General features: G+C 39.1%; 1 protein-coding gene across 5 annotated transcripts in view; it reads right to left on the bottom strand.

Moving 5' to 3' along the window:
• The window catches only part of ST18 (ST18 C2H2C-type zinc finger transcription factor), a 137,992-nt gene that overhangs the window by 56,372 nt on the left and 56,718 nt on the right, over nucleotides 1-24,902 (bottom strand). For 4 of the 5 annotated variants that reach the window (XM_077876959.1, XM_077876958.1, XM_077876957.1 and 1 more), the window contains exons 5-6: nucleotides 9,885-10,084; nucleotides 2,225-3,016 (exon numbers count right to left, since the gene is read on the bottom strand). In XM_077876959.1, the coding sequence (XP_077733085.1) occupies nucleotides 2,225-3,016; nucleotides 9,885-10,084 (992 nt within the window). The remainder of the gene's footprint in view (nucleotides 1-2,224; nucleotides 3,017-9,884; nucleotides 10,085-24,902) is intronic. The other variant, XM_077876961.1, reaches the window with a different exon arrangement.

Below are 24,902 nucleotides of genomic sequence, written 5' to 3'. Positions count from 1 at the left end.
TAAAATGCTAGTGCTCTGGGATCCCTGGGTGGCGCAGCGGTTTGGCGCCTGCCTTTGGCCCAGGGCGCGATCCTGGAGACCCGGGATCGAATCCCACGTCGGGCTCCTGGTGCATGAAGCCTGCTTCTCCCTCTGCCTGTGTCTCTGCCTCTCTCTCTCTCTGTGACTATCATAAATAAATAAAAAATTAAAAAAAAAATAAAAAATAAAAAAAATAAAATGCTAGTGCTCTGCCCTTTAACAGTGGGGTCGCATGCCCAAGGTATATGGGAAATTAGGAAGGTATTGTGGAGAGCATGAATGTCAGTTGGTACGAGTATTGGCCTATGAACATGGAACGCACACCAGAGGAAGAAGCATCTCTTAAGCCACTGGCTCCCACATCTAGAATAAAGAACAGGAAAGTGAATATCTAATTTGGACTCTGCAAGTATCCTCTAGATGAACCCTATAGTTCCCATGCATTATGGGCTTTACCTCTTTTTCCCTCTGTGTGATACTAGTCTGATCTGGATCTTCTTGCATAGGCTTTGAACACCCCAAGGCAGGATCATGATTCCCACAATAGGATACACTGTTGAATTAGCCAGAGTCATTAATAATTCTCTAAATCTTATATGACCCATGTTTACAAACACAGATTCTATTGCCTTCTTAGTTTTTGAAAACAAAACTTGTTAAGTTCTATAAAAATGGCCAAAGGATTGTCAAATATTTTAAGCTATGGCACAAAAAATCTCTCCAAACACCGAATTTCATTGGCTAGAAGATATCATCAGTTGTATCATGCAACATCATTTTGGGTGTTAGTAAGAAAGAAAAAAAAATATTGAAAATTAAAGTATGGCACACACTTCTAATTTCAGAGATTTTAAAATGAGAAAACAGTATATCTTAGAATGAATGAAATATAGTAGATGGCAAATTATGACCTTTTGGAATTTGAAGTCAATTTTATCTACGTTTTCGATTCTGTAGTCCCTAAGAAAAAACAAAAAAAACATGCACACAGGTAAGTTCAGCAAGTTGCATATTAGTGGAGTGCACAAAGCTGGTAGTGGGTCCTGTCCCAAACCACACATTGTTAATTGATATTCTGTCCCAAACCCAACCCTGGCAGTAAGTTTGTATAGTATTACTATCTTGTTTCTCACTATGTGACATTATTTTATTTATTTTTTGTTTGTTTATTTTCTCAGTTCTGAGCTGCAAGATAATAATTGACAAGATTGCAGGTGAGTACTAAAATAGACTCAAGATGACAAAATATACAATTCATTTCTGCATAAATCTCAGCAAGCAGATCATCCAAACCATAACTCACATATTATTCTTGCAAGCTCCTAGGGGCCATGACCTTGATTTTCTCTAAGATATTCCTAATTCTATGGTTCTTTAAGACTTTGAGGCATCCAATAAACATCTAAAAAACACACTTAAAAAATGCAAGTTCTGGAGCAGTAAGTATGATAAGATCTGGGAAATACCAATCTTAAGCCTTCTAGGTACTTGAGAACCACCATTTGGGAATTATCACCAGGTCCATCTGGTGCAAGACTCAGGGTGGAGGGGGCGGGGGAGTAGCTTTATGGGAGATGAGACACAACTTCCTTAAAGTTGAGGAACAGTTTTCAGGTCTCCTCCAAGCACATTTATTCTTCCCATTCATATTTGGCCCACATATTTGTGGCCTTGAGTTACAAACCTGGTAAAAGCATAGGGTTATTAAAGCAGTAACCTCCAGTTTTATCCTAAGAGGGTTCAGAGCATCCTGTCTGACTTGCCAGTAGCTTGCCATTATTTTGAAGCTCCAAAGGTGCTAGATGATCCCATAAAGAAAGTAGGAAGGAAAAATTAAATTTCTAGAATTGATTTGATTAACAAAATGGTTTAAAATCCAAAAAGTAAAAATGTACTTCTAACATGTCCAATATAGTACTATACAAGTAGTATATACTTTTTAAAAGTTGTCAAATTAAGAGAAAAAGAGGCAATGATTCTTATTTTGTGTGTAAAATCATTGCAAAACTGACCAAGCTTGATCTGAGAATAATCTAGACAGCAGAGAAAAAAAGAAATTGTTTATTTTATAATATGAACTGGTTTTTAAATTGCATCAAGTTGTCAAAAGCTATCTGGAAGTGGTAATCAAATCTTACTAATTTTTCCTCCAACCCTTAAAGCAATTTTATTCCTAAAATAAATGCAAAAAAACGCGCCTTACGTTTATTGTTAAAGATTTGTCTTCCACCCATGTCAATAACTTTGGTTTGCCTCCGTTCCCCAGCAAGGTGTTCCAGTAGAAACCTGTCCAACTCTTTGTAGGTGTTATGGAAAACACAACCTCGCTCAGCCTGGAGAGCAATTGCCTGCTCCAGCAAACTCAAGTTCCCCTTCGCTTTCTCCAGGTCAACAGACTCTTCTGTCGTAGCTGCCAGACACTCATTATTCTCTTCCTCCATCCCAGAGAAAGAGAGCTGGGCTTTGCCATCCAGAGGTTCCACGTGTGCATTCTGTGGGTCTCTCCTTTCGGTTTCAGAATCACACATGTTTTCACAAGAGATAAACTTGTCACCTTCAGTTTTTATTTCAGGAACTTCCAATAGGTCTTTCCTATTATCCACTAAAATATACTTTGGGACCCTGTGTGGTTTGGTTTCTTCTGAGAAGTTGGAGCCACTGTCCCAACCATTCTCTGCACTTTCAGAGTTACTTTCACTGTCATCTGAGGAGCAGAACTGAAGCTGGGAATCATCAATTTTTTCTTTTCCATCATCAGAATGAATCAAAAAGCACTCATCAGCTTCATCACTTTCTGCTTTTAGAGACTGGATGCCACTGTCATTTAAATTCTCACTTATGGTCTGAACAGACACATTTTTTTCAAATTTTCCCAAGTGCATTAAAGATTTGACCACGAGCTCTTGATAGCAGCCATATCTGTCTTCCTTCCCATTGGAGTTTTCTTGTGCAGTCGAATGAAGGTTCTCATCCATAGGTTTTATCATGATTTCCTCTATAGAAAAAGAAAGCCAATAATTAAAAAAAAAGTAAAAAATATTTTATGAAAATTGCACCAATATGTAGATAAGAGATGGATTGATATAGATACACGTATACAATAAGTACAGTATGCAAATATGTGGGCTCTATCAATTTTATAAACACTGAAGAGAAAAATATATATCTTCTTAAAATGAAACAAAACAAAATAGACCTTAATATTCAGAGAATTGCATTTAAAGAAGTGAGCTAGTAGACTTTTCAGCATATTAAGAGCTAATTGTTTCCAGAGTGCTGAAATAGATACTTAACAATAACAGAATGCTGATTGTGAAATTGTTGTTACTGTACCTCTCATATTTGCAAATCCTAGCCAACCAGAAGGAAATCAAATATGCACAATACTACACATCAGATTTCTCTGCTAGCATGGCAATGTATTTTCAAAGCTTATTTGGTTTATGTTCTCTACCGCCACAGTTTCTCACACATACTTTCAGATTTTATGGAATGTTAGCTAAAAGACAAAATACATCCACTACAGATGATAACTAAAAGAGTTATGAAGCTTCCAAGGCTTCCTGTTCACTTTCACAACTGTCACATAGAAATTCCATGCCAAGGGAAATACAAGTAAATGGGAGATTTAGCATGATCAAATATCTTTATTTTAAAAGGATTATTTATTAATTTATTTATTTGAGAGAGAAGGGAGGGCGAGGGAGGCAGAAGGAGAGAATCTCCAGCAGACTCTGTCCTGAGTGCAGAGCCTGACACAGGGCTTGATCTCATGACCCTGAGGTAAAATCAAGAGTTGGACGCTTAACTGACTGAGCCCTGCAGGCGCCCCAGCATGATCAAATATCTTAAATAGTGACATATTTTCTGGCCTGGTACTTGCATGCACTTGTGTAAGAGGGCAATGAGATGAGAGATGGAGATGGTAGGAGTACATGGAACATTAATTAATTGTTTTCAGTAGTGGGCCTACTGAAGTCTTGACAGTCAAAGAGCCCTATGACTATGAACAGGTCTCCATATGCTAGTCTGTCCAGGACAGTCCACTGGATCTCTGTTGTCCCAATCCAGTTGTTAGTGTTAACCCTGTTACTCTTGGCAGTGTCCAGCTGCAGTGAGTGATAGTATGTGTGTATATAGTCATATGTATACATATGTATGTATATATATGTGTGTGTGTGTGTATACATGCATATGCATATACCCACATAAATGTGTGTGTATTATATATATACATATATATATATAATACACACACATATATATATAGTGATAGCCTACCCAAGCCTGTCCCAATGCAAACACAACAATTAAGGGTGCAGATTTACTAGTTGACCTACTCCTGGTTTAGCATACAAGGTAGTATGGGGAGCAAGACACCCAGAACACACGCGGCTGTGAAATGCACCAGACAACTAAGGAATGGTCTCCCCTGATATTCACTAAGACTAAAAAAAAAAAAAAAGAAAAAAAAATGGAGAGAGGGAGAGAGAGAGAGAGAGAGAGAGAGAGAAGAAAGAAGAAGCAGGACCATTTCTGTGTCTCTGAAGGCTGAGTGGGGGATGGGCAACACAAAATAATAAGCCCCCTTAAAGACTGTGAAAGACACAAGTGAAGTGCATTCTGTGCTAATAAACATCTTTGGGGGGAAGAAAAGGACAGCCATCCCATGTGATGGCTGCAGGAGAGGGTGTCTGTGCAGAAGACAATGTGCCTTTTTTAGTCTCATTTAATTTTTTATAAACATTGTCTCTGACAAGGACACTCAAAAATACATCTCCATCATCTTCCTTTCTGGTAATTATCTCCCTAAATCAACACTGGACTGCCAGGATCAAGTAAATATTGCCATAGTAACTAAAAGCATTTTTGGATGAAGGGAAGAATTTAGTCACAACACTAGCCCCTTTAAATAATGCTGATTATAGGGTGCAGTCTTTTGTTGGGATCTATTCAACATAAACTGAAAAATTTAACATTTTACTTCCTAGAAAATAAGCTGGATAAACAAGCACATCATATTTGATAGGATGGTCTATTCCCTTCTGAATTCATATCAGAGGAATTCCAGGTTTAAATAATATATTAAACATAGTCTAAAATGCAAATGAAGTTTTTCTCAATATCACAGTTGGCTATTAGGAGAAAGTGTAAAGGGTTATGATAATTTTAAAGTATTATGAACTACAGAAAACAAATAAAAAGCATTTTCAGTGAATATGCTCAATTCATTGAACTATTCTCTCACTCCACTTAACTACCCACATGTGTACAATAATGATTTATAGACATTATACCTAATTATGCATATTTGGGCTGTGTTAGAGTGCTAACAAAAGCTCTAGAAAGCAACAATTACCTCTGTTGCTTAGCTACATAGTTTAAAATATTCCTATTAAGTGCAGATCACCAGAGAGGCGGGAGTGACAAAAACGCACATGTGCACGACAATGCGTTTCACTGTGCTGCTGCCAACTGCTAGCATTTTGGGTCATTTCCAGTTTACATAATTGTTTGGTTCAACTGTTTGTTATATGCTAAAAGAAAATATTTATTAATTATTCTTCAGAAAGAGAGGAGTCCTGCCGATAGAGGTGCCTACGTGTATCACACGCGATGGTTTCCAGGGATGTTCCACAAATTTGCAAACCAACTTTCCATATACCCACCCCTCTCTGGCTTTCACTATCATTATTAAAAAAAAAAAAAAAGTTGAGTTAGCTTTTGAACCTGACAGATCTGTGACGAGGTTCTTTTTTCTCTTTGCTTTGTAATGGGCTGCCTACCTTTTTACATTAGTGTGTTTTTATTTTCATCGGTGGCCCAGTGATTCATTCACTGACATACCTTTGTCAGTGAAATAACTAACCTGGTTTTGATTCTGGGCTTGTAAGCTCAAGTCTGTGCAAACCTCAAGGCATCCTTGACCTTTCTGAACCCCATGTCCTCACTCACAGTAAGGCACACTGCAGAGTCTACATGGGAACACGCACAAAGCAGAAGCCACACAACAGGTGTTCAGTAAATGATGGCTGTCTTCTCCCTTCCCCAGATACAACTTCAGATGATAGTAACAGCAGAGAATACATGGGACCCTCCACACAAATAAGATGAAACTGATCCCTGAGAATAGGCACAGTCCACAGTGTGAAAGAGACTGAACCAGTTTAGCACCCATGTCACATATGCTATGGAATTGCTATTCTGAAGGTAATTACCTTCAGAAACTGGAGTTTCAATGCACAATGCACAACATGGAGGGAAAACCTCTATGATTTTGAGGTCCAGAGACTGGCGCTGAGCTGCTGGCCCAGCAACACCTGCCTGTGTGACCTTGGGGCAGGCCTGCATCTCTTGAGTCCTGGGTCCTCATCTTTTAAATGAGGAAGATCCAGTGACATCCTAGAACAATAAACTGTTATGTTCCTGGCATGGTATTCCTTACTGCACTTAATCTTTACAGTAACAGCAAGAAAGAGACTTTCTACTCCATTTTATAGAAGGGAAACTATTTCCTAAGGGGCTAGGAGATCAAGATCACAGCTAGCCAGTGGCAGAGGGGGTGGAGGTGGAGGGGCTGAGATCCAGACCCAGGGCCACGGTTTCCTGACCCTATGCCCATTCTTCTGCACAAAGCTATCCCAGATCCCACAGCCCAGGAAGGTCGTATGTCTCTACTGATGTTTACAAAACACAGCAACCCTTAGAAGAAACTGTTCAGCATACTAATAGTCTATTATTTTCCCAAGTTCAGATACTTTCAAGAGTGAAATTATAAGAAGATACTAAAATGCAATTGTCAGTTGACTTTCAATCAAAATCAATGACTCCTAAATTATAAATAAAATATGTAAAAATGAATAAACAGCAATAACAAGACAAAAACTAACAGGTAACCACACCTTGGCTTTCTCAGTACAACAGTGTAGGTCAGAAAATTCCTAAGGCACACTCCCCTGGAGCAGTCAGAGAGTTGGAGTTTACCTAGCACACCCCTTCCTCCCCCTGAAAACATTTCAAAGTGTGGACCAGGAGAAGAGGCTGGAGCTGGATGACACCTTCTATAACATAGAGTAAAATAATAAATGTTTTTGCTGGATATGAAAAAGTTCATATTTATTTATTTGCTTAAAACCAAAGTCTCTACTCCAAGGGGTCTGGTAATCCTAGAAAGTATATGCTAATGGATTCCCACATTATGTATCAGCTGTTCTGCTCAAAACAACTTTAAAAATTCCTCTGAAAATCACAAGTTTTGAGTTTGACTCCTTTAATATAACTGGATTTTTTACAATTGGATTTTAGTTCTGTTTCGGAAACTATCAAAATTACTTGTATAGATAAACTAGTTTTCCAGGTCTCTTGAATATGTAAATCTTGCTGGGAATAAAAGCACTAGAAAAAATGAATTTATCTTTCAAAGTTCTAAAACCAGTGTGGCTTATCCCTTATTTGCGTTTTGTTGAGAGATGTGTTAAAATGATCATCTCAGCCCCTAGAGTTCCTATAATTTTGACAGATATCTCTGAGTCAAGAGCATGAGCTTAGAAACTGAGGAGGGACTCCATACATTTGGCTAATCTCACTTCTCGGTAACCCGTCTTTTCCTTGTCTGTGTTGGGAAAACCTGAGCTTGTCCTACCTTCTGCTAGTACTTTGCAAGCTTGTATTCTGTTTGCCCCAGTGAAGAAGGTGTTATCTGTGTGTTTTTGTCTACTTTCTCTTCTATCACCATTAATGCCCACCTGCAGCTCTTTGAAAAACAGCTACTTCAGGGTATGAGACATAGTTTTGCCATTAAATGAATTCAACTGTCCTATCTACTTTCTAAAGGTAGTCAGAGCATGGATGATTGGATTATGGAGCACGGTTAGCTGGGAAATAATTATTTTGCTTATCCTTCAATTGTGTCCTAATTATCTTCTTTTCAACACCTACAAGCTGCATTACCTTAAGCATTAAATCTCTTTGGTCTTCAATGATCTCATCTGTAAAATTGGGACCATAATCATGCATACCTCATGTCATTGTTGGGTGGATTAAATGATATAATTTATGTGCCTGGAATATATTAAGAATTCAAAAATAATGGCCACTACCACTATAATTTCAGCATATTCATTATTAGCAGTGCTTCCAGTGCTAAATATAAAAATAGATAACATTTGTGAACCTGCAAATAGATGTCCATCAGTGTTTGTAACTGAATGTTTCACTGAGTACATCTAGACAGTATATTTTCTAGGTTGATACTAAGCATCTACGATCATCACACGACTAACATAAAAGGCAGGAGGTCCAAAAAAAAAATGCAGGAGGTCCAGTGGGCAGATACAGTCCTTGTCCCTAAGGCACTTACAAGAATGTGTTGGTGTAAAAAGATGCCCATATAAAAAAAATACCCGGTGAATTAATGTCAACCAAATGAATTATGCCTCAAGTCTAACCACATCAATTCAAGGACCTTCCCTAATACTATATTCAAACGGCAATTTTCATAAATCCACAAAAATGACCAGCTCAAGGAAACAGAAACAGTCAAGGATGATTATAATTTACAGATAAGCTTTAAGCCATATGGTAAATTCAGAAAAGCCAGGACATTTGCTTAAACACTGTCAAATCAGCATACAACTTTGTTTTCACTACAGAATCTCAACTTACTTGCAAGCCAAGATTACTGAAGATCTAATGGTTGGGCTCTGACTTTTGTGTTCAGTCAGCGAGTATGCTTTTGTATCTTTTCTAGTAATTCCTATTGCTGTTACTCTAATTCTGTCTATAATAGATATTTATAATCTAAGAGCTCTTTGCCTTTGGTTTATTATACATACTTCTTTTCAAATAACATCTTATTTAGTATGTTTTAATTCCTTAAAAAGTCACATTCAGAAAATAACTATTTCATAGAATAGATGTACACCTCATTTCATTTTCTAATCAGTCCAGCTTTTGATTTCCATTTTTTTCATAAATTTTTTAGATATTTTGCATATCTTTCAATTTCAGCCTCATGCACAAAGTAGTTGGTGATGGTCCAACTCCTGGAGGCACTATGACTACCAGGAACCTAATAGGAGTAACTGTAGTCTGGGGAGAAACACATCCTAAAATTTCAAAGTAGTAACTACATATCACTTAGCATGCAAACAGTATTTCATGAGTGAGTGAAGAATCGAATTCATGAAATATAATGTGTGCCTAAAGGTGATCGAAAATCATTTGTCTCAGAACTAATGGGCACAGTGATGCATTTTCTATAACACATCATTTTCCTACTGAAGAAGACACTAGGGTGCCAACTTCAGATCCCTTCTGCTAAGTCCATTTCTATAAGCATTTATATTAAAAATGGTGAAAAGATTAAGGTCACAAGCCATCTGCATTAGTCTGTGTTGCTATTATCAATTATATTTTTTGGGGGGCAAATAACACTCTGTTTATAAAACAAAAAATCAAATGCCTTATTTATATATGTCATAACTGAGATACCTTAAGCTTAAATATATCCTTTCATTTTTAGGGGTTCTTTCAGGGATAGACATCCATCCTATTAGGGAGTCAAGGTACTCTTTAACTTTAAGGCTTAGTATCTTTCATTTTCTTCAAAAAGAGGCAAAGTCCAATTCTGTGCTTTTGAAAATGAACTCAGGCAAGGACTCTCTCCACAGCTTATATTTAGACTCTCTGCAGTTACTGATTTAAAAAAAATTGGTTCTTGGGAAATGGATGCTGAGTGAAATAAATGTTTGATTTTGCTTCCAAATGAGAATGTGCTTCTACAGCACACGGACTATATATTCTAAAGACCGAGGATTTGGTGTCAGGAAGTAGATAAAGTTTGTGCCACACCCGCTTGCTACCTGTGGCAGTGTGATCGCTGGCTTCTGCGAAGCCATCTTCCTCCTCCGCCTGGGTCCTGTCATCACATTCTTCTCTGCAGTCCAGGTTTGGGCTGTAGTGTCGGGGCTTCATTAGCAGGGATTTTCTCTTGTTGACTGGGACGCCCAAAGCCTGCTCTGCAGCTCTCCTCTTCTTCGCCATGGAGCAATCATATGCAGCACTGCAGTGATTGAGGCAAATTAAGAACATGGAGACTTTACTGCTACTTGTCATTTGATTTCCATGAAGTATAACCCAAAGCCTGTGGACCTAGGACTAAAGGTTTAGGGTGAGTTGTTGGCACTAACGAAAACAGCCCATCCATTGAATCTACTGAACTGTGTGGATTCTATTTTACTGCCTATCAGAAGAGTTAAAAAAAAAAAATTCATCCTTAATCCTGAGTAAGCATATGTTAATCTGTGCTTTGCTTGGCACTACATTAAATACCCAGGGAGGGATGAAACAAGATTTGCACTGGTTTGCTAATCCTAAGAAACAGCTAATGTGAAAAATATACCACCAGACACAAAAACACGTGTCCAGTATGGGTAAATCACAAGGTTTTACAAATAGTTGTTTGCTACCCAAACTGCTTATCTCTGCCACAGTTGCACATCAAACTTGAGATGCCACATCCTGAGCTTTGACCTGAAAAAGAAAAGCATAAAAGGAGGGGCAAGCTAGGAACATTATGTCAGCCCATATCCAGTCACACACACACACACACACACACACACACACACACACACACACACAAAATTAAAAAGGTGAAAAGATGCTACCTGGCATCCTGCCTTCTGATTCTCACACATTTGGCACACAGAACAAACAAATAAAAGGAGGAGAAATAAGATTGGATTTCATAAAAATGGACAACAGTTTATCCTTACTCCTGTCCTCATATGATTTTATTTGGAAATACTCCTGAAGGCGGCCTTTTCAAAGCAGATTTCCTACATAGAGCTCACTCAGAATTAATGCAGATCCTGAAGTTAAGACAAATATTCTCTTGGCAAGATCCAGGGAGACCAGAGGGTTTGGCCCACAGTGAATCTGTGAGAGATATTTATTAAAATGCCCTTTGAAGAAAAATGCAAGAGCTTTAGAAGCAAAAATGCAAACTAGAGAATCTTAGACTCAGTATTTGAGATATTACTTACTCTATCACATGCAAAAAAAAAGATTGGATACTCAGTAATATTATCAAATAGACAAAGGTCTTAAATTATCCTCTTGGATATATTAATGCAAAGATGGTGACCTGTTCCTAAAAATTGATTATAGTTGTTCAAGAATTCTTGAATTTAGGGACACCTGGCTTCCATGAAAGGGTGATGGAACAAGAAAATGTTAGATGCTGATCATGGAGCCTCCTGATCCCCATAGAAGTTATTGACATTCATCGAGGATCAGGCTAGTTTAAGAGTGGTGAGCACTGCACATTTCCTTGATCACATTGATGGCTACTGCCTATAGCCCATACAATCCCAATAAAAGTTTAAAAATGAAATGGACATAAAAAAAAAAAGCATACAGGACTTTTAATATGAAATGGAAATACTTTTAAACTAAAAAGAGAACATAAAAGTCCATTCAATAAATACACTGGATAATAAAATAGATAATTTCCATTATCTATTAACCATCAGGAGCAGGGATGCCTGGGTGGCTTTGTGGTTGAGCATCTGCCTTCAGTCCAGGGCTTGATTCTGGAGACTGGGGATCAAGTCCCACATTAGGCTCCTTGCATGGAGCCTGCTTCTCCCTCTGCCTGTGTCTCTGCCTCTCTCTCTCTCTCTCTGTGTGTGTGTGTCTCTCATGAATAAATACATAAAATCCTTAAAAAAAAAAAAGAATTCTTGAACTTAGAACAGTAGATTAAAAAAACTTCATAGGGAAAAGAAAGGGCTATTCCTTCCAGGAAAAAAAAAAAAAAAAGAATCTGGAAGGAGAGAAAATCCTAGAGGTTAGAAATCTCTCAAAAAAGATTAAAAAGTGAATAATTTAAAATTCTCCTGAGGAAGAGAATACTGAAGTTCCCAAATAAACTAATTTCCCTTTGCAAAATCTCTCTGATGAGCCCAAATTTAAAGTGACTCTGTATAGAAGATGGAACAAAAGAGAATATAACCAGATGACTATGGGAGGAAAAACCTGCCTTTATATGAAGACTATAGACAGTGGAAACTTACATGGCCTACATATATGCTGGTTTGTCAAGGAAAAGTCTACAACATGCAGTTGTGATATATTGGGAGAAGGCATAAAGAAGCAGAGTTACCCTTATGCTAGTTTTCTTTGTCAAGGAGAAGACTGATCTTGGAAGGAAGAGGGACAGAGAAATATATCAAAAAGGATAAATTTCCTAGGTATGTGAGGAGAGTTTAAGGAGTTCCCCAAACTAGTTAAAGTCTTCTGAATCCAGTGAACTTCCATCAAAAATACTCAGAAAATATACAAGACCACTAAACTATTATCTCAAACCATGATGAGAGGCTCCTGGCAAATATCATTTAGGTATTAAACAGGGAAGAAAAGTAGATTCTAAAAACCAATTTAAGCATACACTCGTACTGGGAAAGAGACCAAGAAAGTTTATCAAAACAAAGATACCAGGGAACACTAACCAATAAGACCTTGGTGATGACTAGTTAATAAAGAACTGGTCAGTCAGAAAAATGTCATTTCTTTCTTTGATGTTTGATGAATGAGACTGAACATTTACTACCCATAAGACCCTTACAAACTTTGTCTTGTTAAGATTGTTATCAAAGCTCATTTACAAAGACAAATATCAGGCAGCCCAGGTGGCTCAGTGGTTTAGCGCCGCCTTCAGCCCAGGGCATGATCCCAGAGACCTGGGATCAAATCCCACATCAGGCTCCCTGCATGGACCCTGCTTCTCCCTCTGCCTGTGTCTGTGCCTCTCTGTATCTCTCATGAATAAATAAATAAAAACCTTTAAAAAAAATCAAGTATCATTCTCAAAATCATATATGATAATCAGTGGGGCTGATATTTGAATCCTAGGCTATTGGACCCCAAAGCTCATGCTCTCTCCTAAGTGTTGCCAAATTAAAACAAATTTCCATATGTATTTAACAACTGGGTGAAGTCAGACCTGGATCAACCAGCCACCTCTTTAACTGGAAGGAAGCTGCCTGTCACAGGGCTCTTTGCCCAGTGATTGAGGTGCAGATAAATAGGACACTCATCAGATCTGGAGATGATACTGAGTTTCAGCAAGGGAATGATGTTGCAAATCTAATTAAGCTCCCTCCCCCAAACGTCCATAGTCTGGAGTAGTAGAGTGAACTTAATGAGATGACATGTAATGGTAGTAAAAATCAAGTTCAGTGTTTAGGTCCAAATAATAACTGTGCAAGGATGAAGAGGATATGTAAGATTTTATCAAAAGTACAAATTTAGCTTAAAATAAATTATTGTTATTTGATTCTACGTATAAAGTTCCTTAAGTAATATTATCTGTATAATCTGGGAAAAATAATTGAATTTTTTGGAACACCAAATTCCTTATCCCTTGAATACAAGTAATTTCTACATCACATGTTGTGGATAGAGAAGATAACATCTGTCCTGGTAGTGGCTAAAATAGGTTAAGATAGAACTGTTCGGACTCCCAGGTCAGTGCTCCTGGACTCCACCAACATCAGGCTAATGCTGAGACAATGCAACATCACAAACTCTCCCAAGCACACTGTACAGATTTATGCCTGCTTGTATGTCCATAAATGCTTTCTAATTTTTTACATATTATTTACATTTATATAAATTGCATGATATTTACACATAGCATTTGCTTTAAATCTGACATTCTCTGCATTTCTCCATTGCAAAGTAGCCATGGTCCAGGAAGCATTTGGAGCTAAAATGAAAGGCTTTATAATAAATATTACCCTTTGTGTGTGCATGGAAAATGGTCCCTTTTCCTAGTTTTCCCTAAGGGCACACTATTTTGGCTTTATTGTGACACTTCACTGTGACACTGCAATGAGGGAAAGCCATGCTTTACATGTCACTGAAAGAAATGCCACAAAATGCTAACATATCTTCTCAAGGTTGCCAGAAATAATTTCCACTGGGTTGTGTTTTCCCATCTGTGAAGCTCTGAAATGTTAAGGAAATAAATGAGCTCTATTATCTATATTTTTCTAGTAGATGAGAAAGAAAGAGAAAAAATACACTCAGCACTGCATTTATTGTTCTATTCAATCAAACTGTTGCTTTAAACATCCTGAGTCCTCCAGGGAACTTTATCAATGCACCAAATACCTTTCAACACCATATTTCATATCTGTGGCTTTGATTTTATTAAAATATCTTTGAAAGATCTGTATTTTTACTTGAGAGAAAATTTTGGTTATGTATTTGAGAAATGTTTCCATTTAGAAACTCAGATTCTAATTGGAAACAGTATTCCCTCTGATGACAACATATGGTGAAATTTTACTCAAAACAATGATTGAGAAACACAGCATTTAGATAACATTAATGATAGACCCAGTGCTGGAAGTATGTTTAGAAGTCAATTTTTTTTTTTTGTAGATTTCAAAAAAGAATAAAACAAATTAGGGAACTATGAATCCCCAAAATCTGTTCAATATACACTGGGATCTACAGTTTTCCAGTTTATTTTCCACATTAATAAATTCTCAATGCAAGTTACAAGAAGACATGTAACAAATTTAAAAATGCAGGTTTGGCAATATATATATACATTCTTAGTACACTCTCCCAAAAGAATAAAATAGAAAAAACAATGAAAACTATGAATCTCTGAGCCTAAGGAAACTATATGCTCCATTTCTGTGGAATATTCATAGTGGGTATTAAAAACAGATATCTTTTAATTAGGAAGAATACCACAGGCTTATAGAAAAGACCAAGAAGTATGAATTTGAATTAAGATGACTGGCAGAAAAAAAGGTATAATGATTTAAAAAGAAAAAAACTTAAACTATTATTATTTTCAGACATGATTTTATTTGAAGAAAATCCAAAAGATTCTACAGATAAAACATTAAAAGAAGGAAGCAAATATAATTAAGTCATTAAAAATTATTTGAACTTCTGTAAACCATCAATAAAAAATTAGAAAAATATTTTTAAAATAAAACCATTTATAATGCACAGAAATATAAATGCTTAGGAATAAATCTAACAAAAGATATATAAAACTTATGCAGACATTTAAAGAAAATTAAAGAACTGAATAGAGAAACATAAGAAGTGTATAGAATAAAAGATTCAGTATTGCAAGATTTCAATTCTCCCCAAATTTATATTAGATCCAACACAATCTCAAACAAAACCCCAAGAACAAATTTTTTTTAGAAATTAACCACTTAATTCTAAAATTTGTATGAAAATAAAAAGAATTAAGAATAGTATAAACCATCTTGAAGAATACAACAAAGTTGAAAGACTTTATAGTTGTGAATGTCAAAGTTTATCATAAACCTATTGTACTTGACATAGGGTGCTGTGCAAGCATAAACAGAGTAATGAAACAGAATAGATGTTCCATCCACTGGGTCTAGAAATAGGCTCACACATATATGGTCAATTTTTGACAATGATGTCATTGAGAAAAGGGTTGTTTCTTCAATGAATGGCACTGAGTCAACTGGATAGCTATCTGAAAAATAAAATGTTTTGACTCCTACCTTATAGTGTATACAATGAACAATTCCAGAAGAATTATGGATTTAAAAGACTAACAAGACAGTAGAAAAACCAAGCTACTGAGTGGGAGAAGGTATTTGCAATTTATCTTTATTTTTAAAAATGTATATACAGAATGTAAAAAGAATTATTGCAAATAAATAAGAAAATGGGAATCAATTTAAAAAGTGGGCAAAAGATGTGGGTAGGCACTTACAAAAGAACTGATAAACAAAATGAAAAGGTGTTTAGACTCTTTCAACACCACATAAATGCAAAAATATATATTGGCTTGCTGGCTAATAAAGTGATAACCAAAAGTGGAATCCTCTAAAACTTCTTCCTTCACATCACCAAAATAGTAAATCCAAAATCTTATATTCTAGATATATAATCTTATATTATATATATATATATATAATCTTATATTCTAGAAAGAAGAGTAACTATTACTTATATTCTAGAAGAGAAGAGTAACTATTACTGCTATCTCTAAACTTAGAGGATGTATGTAATTTTTTCATTAAATATACCAGTGCAGGCTCTAATAAGAATGTTCCGGAGGAGGGGCAAGACGGCGGAAGAGTAGGGTCCCCAGTCACCTGTCCCCACCAAATTACCTAGATAACCTTCAAATCATCCTGAAAATCTCCAAATTCGGCCTGAGATTTAAAGAGAGACCAGCTGGAATCTACAGTGAGAAGAGTTCGCGCTTCTATCAAGGTAGGAAGACGGGGAAAAAGAAAGAAAGAAACAAAAGGCCTCCAAGGGGGAGGGGCCCCGCGAGGAGCCGGGCTGAGGCCGGGGCGAGTGTCCCCAGGACAGGAGAGCCCCGTCCCGGAGGAGCAGGAGCTGCACCGACCTTCCCGGGGGAAAGGGGCTCGCGGGGAGGTGGAGCAGGACCCAGGAGGGCGGGGATGCCCTCGGGCTCCCGGGGACACTAACAGACACCTGCGCCCCGGGAGAGCGCCCCGAGCTCCCTAAGGGCTGCAGCGCGCACGGCGGACCCGGAGCAGCTCGGGGGGCTCGGGGGCGGCTCCGCGGAGGGGGCTGCGGGGCGGGAGCAGCTGGGGGGGCTCGGGGGCGGCTCCGCGGAGGGGGCTGCGGGGCGGGAGCAGCTCGGGGGGGCTCGGGGGCGGCTCCGCGGAGGGGGCTGCGGGGCGGGAGCAGCTCGGGGGGGCTCGGGGGCGGCTCCGCGGAGGGGGCTGCGGGGCGGGAGCAGCTCGGGGGGCTCGGGGGCAGCTCCGCGGAGGGGGCTGAGGGGTTGGAGCGCGAATCCAACAGCGCAGGCCCCGGAGCACAGGGCGCCGGGACACAGCCCAGGATCCGGCCTCCCCCCGGGACAGGCAGAGGCCGGGAGGGCCCGGGACAGCGAGGACGCTCCTGCCCCAGCTGAGCAGATCAGCGGCCCCGCCCCGGAGCCTCCAGGCCCTGCAGACGGAGAGCTCCGTGGTGACTGCGGGAGCTGACTCCAGGGCTGCAGAGCTGGCCCCGCCACTGCGGTTGTTCCTCCTGGGGCCTCACGGGGTGAACAACCCCCACTGAGCCTTGCACCAGGCAGGGGCAGAGCAGCTCCCCCAAGTCCTAACACCTGAGAATCAGCACAACAGGCCCCTCCCCAAGAAGACCAGCTAGACGGACAACTTCAAGGGGAAGTCAAGGGACTTAAAGTACACAGAATGAGAAGATACTCCCCCGTGTTTTGTTTTGTTTGTTTTGTTTTGTTTTGCTTTCTGATTTGTTTGCTTCCCCCATCCTTTTTTCCCCTTTATTTCATTTCTCTCTTTTTCTTCTCTCTTCTTTCTTTTTTCTTCCTTTTTTCTTTTTCTCTTTTCTTTCCTTCTTTCTCTCTTCTCTTTTTCTCCTTTTCCCAATACAACTTGTTTTTGGCCACTCTGCACTGAGCAAAATGACTAGAAGGAAAACCTCACCTCAAAAGAAAGAATCAGAAACAGTCCTCTCTCCCACAGAGTTACAAAATCTGGATTACAATTAAGTGTCAGAAAGCCAATTCGGAAGCACTATTATACAGCTACTGGTGGCTCTAGAAAAAAGCATAAAGGACTCAAGAGACTTCATGACTGCAGAATTTAGATCTAATCGGGCAGAAATTAAAAATCAATTGAATGGGATGCAATCCAAACTAGAAGTCCTAACGACGAGGGTTAACGGGGTGGAAGAACGAGTGAGTTACATAGAAGACAAGTTGATGGTAAAGAGGGAAACTGAGGAAAAAAGAGACAAACAATTAAAAGACCATGACGATAGATTAAGGGAAATAAACGACAGCCTGAGGAAGAAAAACCTACGTTTAATTGGTGTTCCCGAGGGCGCCGAAAGGGCCAGAGGGCCAGAATATGTATTTGAACAAATCATAGCTGAAAACTTTCCTGATCTGGGAAGGCAAACAGGCATTCAGATCCAGGAAATAGAGAGATCCCATCCTAAAATCAATAAAAACTGTTCAACACCTCGACATTTAATAGTTAAGCTTGCAAATTCCAAAGATAAAGAGAAGATCCTTAAAGCAGCAAGAGACAAGAAATCCCTGACTTTTATGGGGAGGAGTATTAGGGTAACAGCAAACCTCTACACAGAGACCTGGCAGGCCAGAAAGGGCTGGCAGGATATATTCAGGGTCCTAAATGAGAAGAACATGCAGCCAAGAATACTTTATCCAGCAAGGCTCTCATTCAGAATGGAAGGAGAGATAAAGAGCTTCCAAGACAGGCAGGAACTGAAAGAATATGTGACCTCCAAACCAGCTCTGCAAGAAATTTTAAGGGGGACTCTTAAAATTCCCCTTTAAGAAGAAGTTCAGTGGAACAATCCACAAAAACAAGGACTGAATAGATATCATGATGACACTAAACTCATATCTGTCAATAGTAACTGAATGTGAACGGGCTTAATGACCCCATCAAAAGGCGCAGGGTTTCAGACTGGATAAAAAAGCAGGACCCATCTATTTGCTGTCTACAAGAGACTCATTTTAGGCAGAAGGACACCTACAGCCTGAAAATAAAAGGTTTACCATTTACCATTCAAATGGTCTTCAAAAGAAATTAGCCATCCTTATATCAGATAAACTAAAATTTACCCCGAAGACGGTAGTGAGAGACGAAGAGGGACACTATATCAAATTTAAAGGATCTATCCAACAAGAGGACTTAACAATCCTCAATATATATGCCCTGAATGTGGGAGCTGCAAATATATCAATCAATTAATAACCAAAGTGAAGAAATACTTAGATAACAATACACTTATACTTGGTGACTTCAATCTAGCTCTTTCTATACTCGATAGGTCTTCTAAGCACAACATCTCCAAAGAAACGAGAGCTTTAAATGATACACTGGACCAGATGGATTTCACAGATATCTACAGAACTTTACATCCAAAATCAACTGAATACACATTCTTCTCAAGTGCACATGGAACTTTCTCCAGAATAGACCACATACTGGGTCACAAATCGGGTCTGAACTGATACCAAAAGATTGGGATTGTCCCCTGCATATTCTCAGACCATCATGCCTTGAAATTAGAACTAAATCACAACAAGAAGTTTGGAAGGACCTCAAACACGTGGAGGTTAAGGACCATCCTGCTAAAAGATGAAAGGGTCAACCAGGAAATTAAGGAAGAATGAAAAAGATTCATGGAAACTAATGAGAATGAAGATACAACCGTTCAAAATCTTTGGGATGCAGCAAAAGCAGTCCTAAGGGGGAAATACATCGCAATACAAGCATCCATTCAAGAACTGGAAAGAACTCGGGATCCCTGGTTGGAGCAGCGGTTTGGCGCCTGCCTTTGGCCTGGGGAGCGATTCTGGAGACCCGGGATCGAGTCCCACGTCGGCCTCCCGGTGCATGGAGCCTGCTTCTCTCTCTGCCTGTGTCTCTGCCTCTCTCTCTCACTGTGTGCCTATCAATAAAAAAAAAAAAAAAAAAAGAACTGGAAAGAACTCAAATACAAAAGCTAACCCTACACATAAAGGAGCTAGAGAAAAAACAGCAGATAGATCCTACACCCAGCAGAAGAAGAGAGTTAATAAAGATTCCAGCAGAACTCAACGAAATCGGGACCAGAAGAACTGTGGAACAGATCAACAGAACCAGGAGTTGGTTCTTTGAAAGAATTAATAAGATAGATAAACCACTAGCCAGCCTTATTAAAAAGAAGAGAGAGAAGACTCAAATTAATAAAATCATGAATGAGAAAGGAGAGATCACTACCAACACCAAGGAAATACAAACGATTTTAAAAACCTATTATGAACAGCTATACGCCAATAAATTAGGCAATCTAGAAGAAATGGACGCATTCCTGGAAAGCCACAAACTACCAAAACTGGAACAGGAAGAAATAGAAAACCTGAACAGGCCAATAACCAGGGAGGAAATTGAAGCAGTCATCAAAAACCTCCCAAGACACAAAAGTCCAGGGCCAGATGGCTTCCCAGGGGAATTCTATCAAATGTCTAAAGAAGAAACCATACCTATTCTACTAAAGCTGTTGGGAAAGATAGAAAGAGATCGAGGACTTCCTAAGTCGTTCTATGAGGCCAGCATCACCTTAATTCCAAAACCAGACAAAGACCCCACCAAAAAGGAGAATTACAGACCAATATCCCTGATGAACATGGATGAAAAAATTCTCAACAAGATACTAGCCAATAGGATCCAACAATACATTAAGAAAATTATTCACCATGACCAAGTAGGATTTATCCCCGGGACACAAGGCTGGTTCAACACTCGTAAAACAATTACTGTGATTCATCATATCAGCAAGAGAAAAACCAAGAACCATATGATCCTCTCATTAGATGCAGAGAAAGCATTTGACAAAATACAGCCTCCATTCCTGATCAAAACTCTTCAGAGTGTAGGGATAGAGGGAACATTCCTCAACATCTTAAAAGCCATCTACCAAAAGCCCACAGCAAATATCATTCCAATGGGGAAGCACTGGGAGCCTTTCCCCTAAGATCAGGAATAAGACAGGGATGTCCACTCTAACCACTGCTGTTCAACATAGTACTGGAAGTCCTAGCCTCAGCAATCAGACAACAAAAAGACATTAAAGGCATTCAAATTGGCAAAGAAGAAGTCAAACTCTCCCTCTTCGCTGGTGACATAATACTCTACATAGAAAACCCAAAAGCCTCCACCCCAAGATTGCTAGAACTCATACAGCAATTTGGTAGCATGGCAGGATACAAAATCAATGCCCCGAAATCAGTGGCATTTCTATACACTAACAATGAGACTGAAGAAAGAGAAATTCAGGAGTCAATCCCATTTACAATTGTACCCAAAAGCATAAGATACCTAGGAATAAACCTAACCAAAGAGGGAAAGGATGTATACCTTAAAATCCATAGAACACTTCTGAAAGAAATTGAGGAAGACACAAAGAGATGGAAAAATATTGCATGCTCATGGATTGGAAGAATTAATATTGTGAAAATGTCAATGTTACCCAGGGCAATGTACACGTTTAATGCAATCCCTATCAAAATACCATGGACTTTCTTCAGAGAGTTAGAACAAAATATTTTAAGATTTGTGTGGAATCAGAAAAGACCCCGAATAGCCAGGGGAATTTTAAAAAAGAAAACCATATCTGGGGGCATCACAATGCCAGATTTCAGGTTGTACTACAAAGCTGTGGTCATCAAGACAGTGTGGTACTGGCACAAAAACAGACACATAGATCAATGGAACGGAATAGAGAACCCAGAAGTGGACCCTGAACTTTATGGTCAACTAATATTTGATAAAGGAGGAAAGACTATCCACTGGAAGAAAGACAGTCTCTTCAATAAATGGTGCTGGGAAAATTGGACATCCACATGCAGAAGAGTGAAACTAGACCACTCTCTTTCACCATACACAAAGATAAACTCAAAATGGATGAAAGATCTAAATGTGAGACAAGATTCCATCAAAATCCTGGAGGAGAACACAGGCAACACCCTTTTTGAACTCGGCCACAGTAACTTCTTGCAAGATACATCCACGAAGACAAAAGAAACAAAAGCAAAAATGTATTATTGGGACTTCATCAAGATAAGAAGCTTTTGTGCAGCAAAGGATACAGTCAACAAAACTAAAAGACAACCTACAGAATGGGAGAAGATATTTGCAAATGACCTATCAGATAAAGGGCTAGTTTCCAAGATCTATAAAGAACTTATTAAACTCAACAGCAAAGAAACAATCCAATCATGAAATGGGCAAAAGACATGAACAGAAATCTCACAGAGGAAGACATAGACATGGCCAACACGCACATGAGAAAATGTTCCACATCACTGGCCATCAGGGAAATACAAATCAAAACCACCATGAGATACCACCTCACACCAGTGAGAATGGGGAACATTAACAAGGCAGGAAACCATAAATGTTGGAGAGGATGCGGAGAAAAGGGAACCCTCTTGCACTGTTGGTGGGAATGTGAACTGGTGCAGCCACTCTGGAAAACTGTGTGGAGGTTCCTCAAAGAGTTAAAAATAGATCTGCCCAATGACCCTGCAATTGCACTGTTGGGGATTTACCCCAAAGATTCAGATGCAGTGAAAAGCCAGGACACCTGCACCCCGATGTTTCTAGCAGCAATGTCCACAATAGCCAAACTGTGGAAGGAGCCTCGGTGTCCATCGAAAGATGAATGGATAAAGAATATGTGGTCTATGTATACAATGGAATATTCCTCAGCCATTAGAAACGACAAATACCCACCATTTGCTTCAACGTGGATGGAACTGGAGGGTATTATGCTGAGTGAACTAAGTAAATTGGAGAAGGACAAACATTATATGTTCTCATTCATTTGGGGAATATACATAATAGTGAAAGGGAAAATAAGGGAAGGGAGAAGAAATGTGTGGGAAATATCAGAAAGGGAGACAGAACATGAAGACTCCTAACTCTGGGAAAGGAACTAGGGGTGGTGGAAGGGGAGGAGGGCAGGGGGTGGGGGTGAATGGGTGACGGGCACTCAGGGGGGCACTTGACAGGATGAGCACTGGGTGTTATTCTGTATGTTGGCAAATTGAACACCAATAAAAAATAAATTTATTAAAATAAATAAATAAATAAATAAATAAATAAATAAATAAATAAAATAAACATTTAAAAAATATATTCCTGGTAATTAATAGTAGACCACCACAAACTCAAAAAATAGTTCTAATACAGCAGCTAGCTGGAATATTTGCTTCAGAAGATTAACACAGACTCAAATATGTATTTTTCAGTCACTGACATGGCAAATATGTTCTATCTCATGTCTATCAGGTAGCAGAACCAAGACCAGTCCAGCATTCCAATGATAAGGAAAAGTGGAGATCTAAAGTCTTGCTAAAGACTACACATTCTGCTGCCCTTGATCACAATGCAGCCTGAATAATCTAAACATTCCACAAAATATCACATTGGTAAATTATGTTGATGACACCATTCTAACAAGAATAAGTAATCAGAAGAATCAAGTACTTTGGAAGTTTTGGCAAGACATCTGTGTTCTAGAGGATGTAAGATAAACCAACAAAAATTCAGTGGCACACTGTATTAGTGAAGTTTTTTGGGGATCAGTGGACTGGAGCATTCTGGCTATTACCATTTATAATAAATGACAAATTATTGCATCTCACACTTTCCACCACTGAGATGGAGGCACAATGCCAGATTAGCCTCTTTAGATTTTTTGGGCAGCATATTCCACACTTGGGAATATCATCTGGACCCATGCATTGAGTGACAAGAGGGGTGGAAAGCTTTGAAAGGGCTGCAGAGCTGACCCAAGCTACACTGAGGATAGTCTTGCTGGTTGGATATAAAACCCAATAGAGCCTATGGGATGTTTAGAGGTACCCGTGACAAAAGAAAAACATATTAATGGAGTTTATGGCAAGATAATGGAAGAATCACGGACTTCTGGAGCAAAGTCATGATATTGCAGCAAAGAATTTTAAATTACTTGAAAAACAGCTCTAGCAGAGATCAAATCTCTGACCTTGAGACCAGAGCTGGCCATCATGAACTGGTTTCTGTTAATCTACCAAGTCATGATGTCAAGTAGGCCTGGAAGTAATCCATCATAAAATGAAAGGTCCAATATTGGGCTGAAGCAATATTTCCTGTAGAGGAAACAAGCAAGATGAATGAGTAGAACTACATGACATCCACCACTATGGTGGCAGTACCTCACCCCCAGCTGCCACAGATGAACCTGAATAGCAAATACAAAGAAAGAAAAAGAATTAACTTGATTTATAAGTGAGTTAACAAAGCATCTGAGTGCAATTTGAGAATAGCCTTCAGGTCACCACTTAAGAGTGGCTCTCAAAGGGATAGAGTAAAGAAATCTCCCCAGTGGGCAGAGCTACCGGGCAGGGCAGCAATGTAACTGGTCCTCCATTTTGCATGAAGAGAGAAATTGCCAAGGTAAGAAAATATATGCACCCACAGGAAAAGAGAATAGTTTAGGTAGTCAGGTGGGGACAGAAAGGAATGGTTTAGCTGGAAGATCAGCGACAAGGTCTGAGGAAGAGGTATGTGGGTGGACTTATGAAAGTCAGGGTGAAATGTGAAGGCCTTTGTCTTGCATGATCACACCCACCACAGAGCACTTACCAAAGCATTAAACCATCATCCAGATAGAATGGCCTGATCAGAAGTTAGCCAGCCTCTGTCTCCAGCTATCATATGCTGTTGCAATGGAGTCATTAATGGAGTAGAGTCAGGGGTAGGGAATGAGGCATTGAACAGACCCAAAATATGGATTCCCACTAAGACTGATTTAGCTACTCTCACAGTCCAGTCTGTCATCAAAGGAAATAAATGGCATACACACAATATGACACTATCCTTTGAGATGACCAACCAACCACTAGGCTCTTTTTATTCTGGAAGGGGTAGTAATTCAACTTGACTGGAATTACACATGTTATGGATATGGATTTGCTTTTCTTGCCTTTAGGGCCTCAGGTAGTACCACACTATCTGAGGGCTTACAGAACATCTGTTCTACCAACAAGAAATTGTCGTACATCTCATTGGACCAAGAGATCTTGTTAGGAAGATGACTATGGGAACAAAATAATTGGATACACTGCCATTATCACTTCCAAACATTGCAGAAATTTCTGGCCTGATGAAATGATACAATGGCTTCTTAAAGGCATAGTTGAGATGCTACCTTTGGAGGTAATACCTTGCCAAGATGAAACCATACGGCATTTGGTTTTCTCTTGCTTCTGACTTATTTCACTTAGCATAACACCCTCCAGG

The sequence above is a fragment of the Canis aureus genome, chromosome 28, assembly GCF_053574225.1.
Source record: "Canis aureus isolate CA01 chromosome 28, VMU_Caureus_v.1.0, whole genome shotgun sequence".
Classification (NCBI taxonomy): domain Eukaryota; kingdom Metazoa; phylum Chordata; class Mammalia; order Carnivora; family Canidae; genus Canis; species Canis aureus.
The sequence above is the reverse complement of the archived record's forward strand: the minus strand, read 5'-3'. Positions and strand labels throughout refer to the sequence as shown.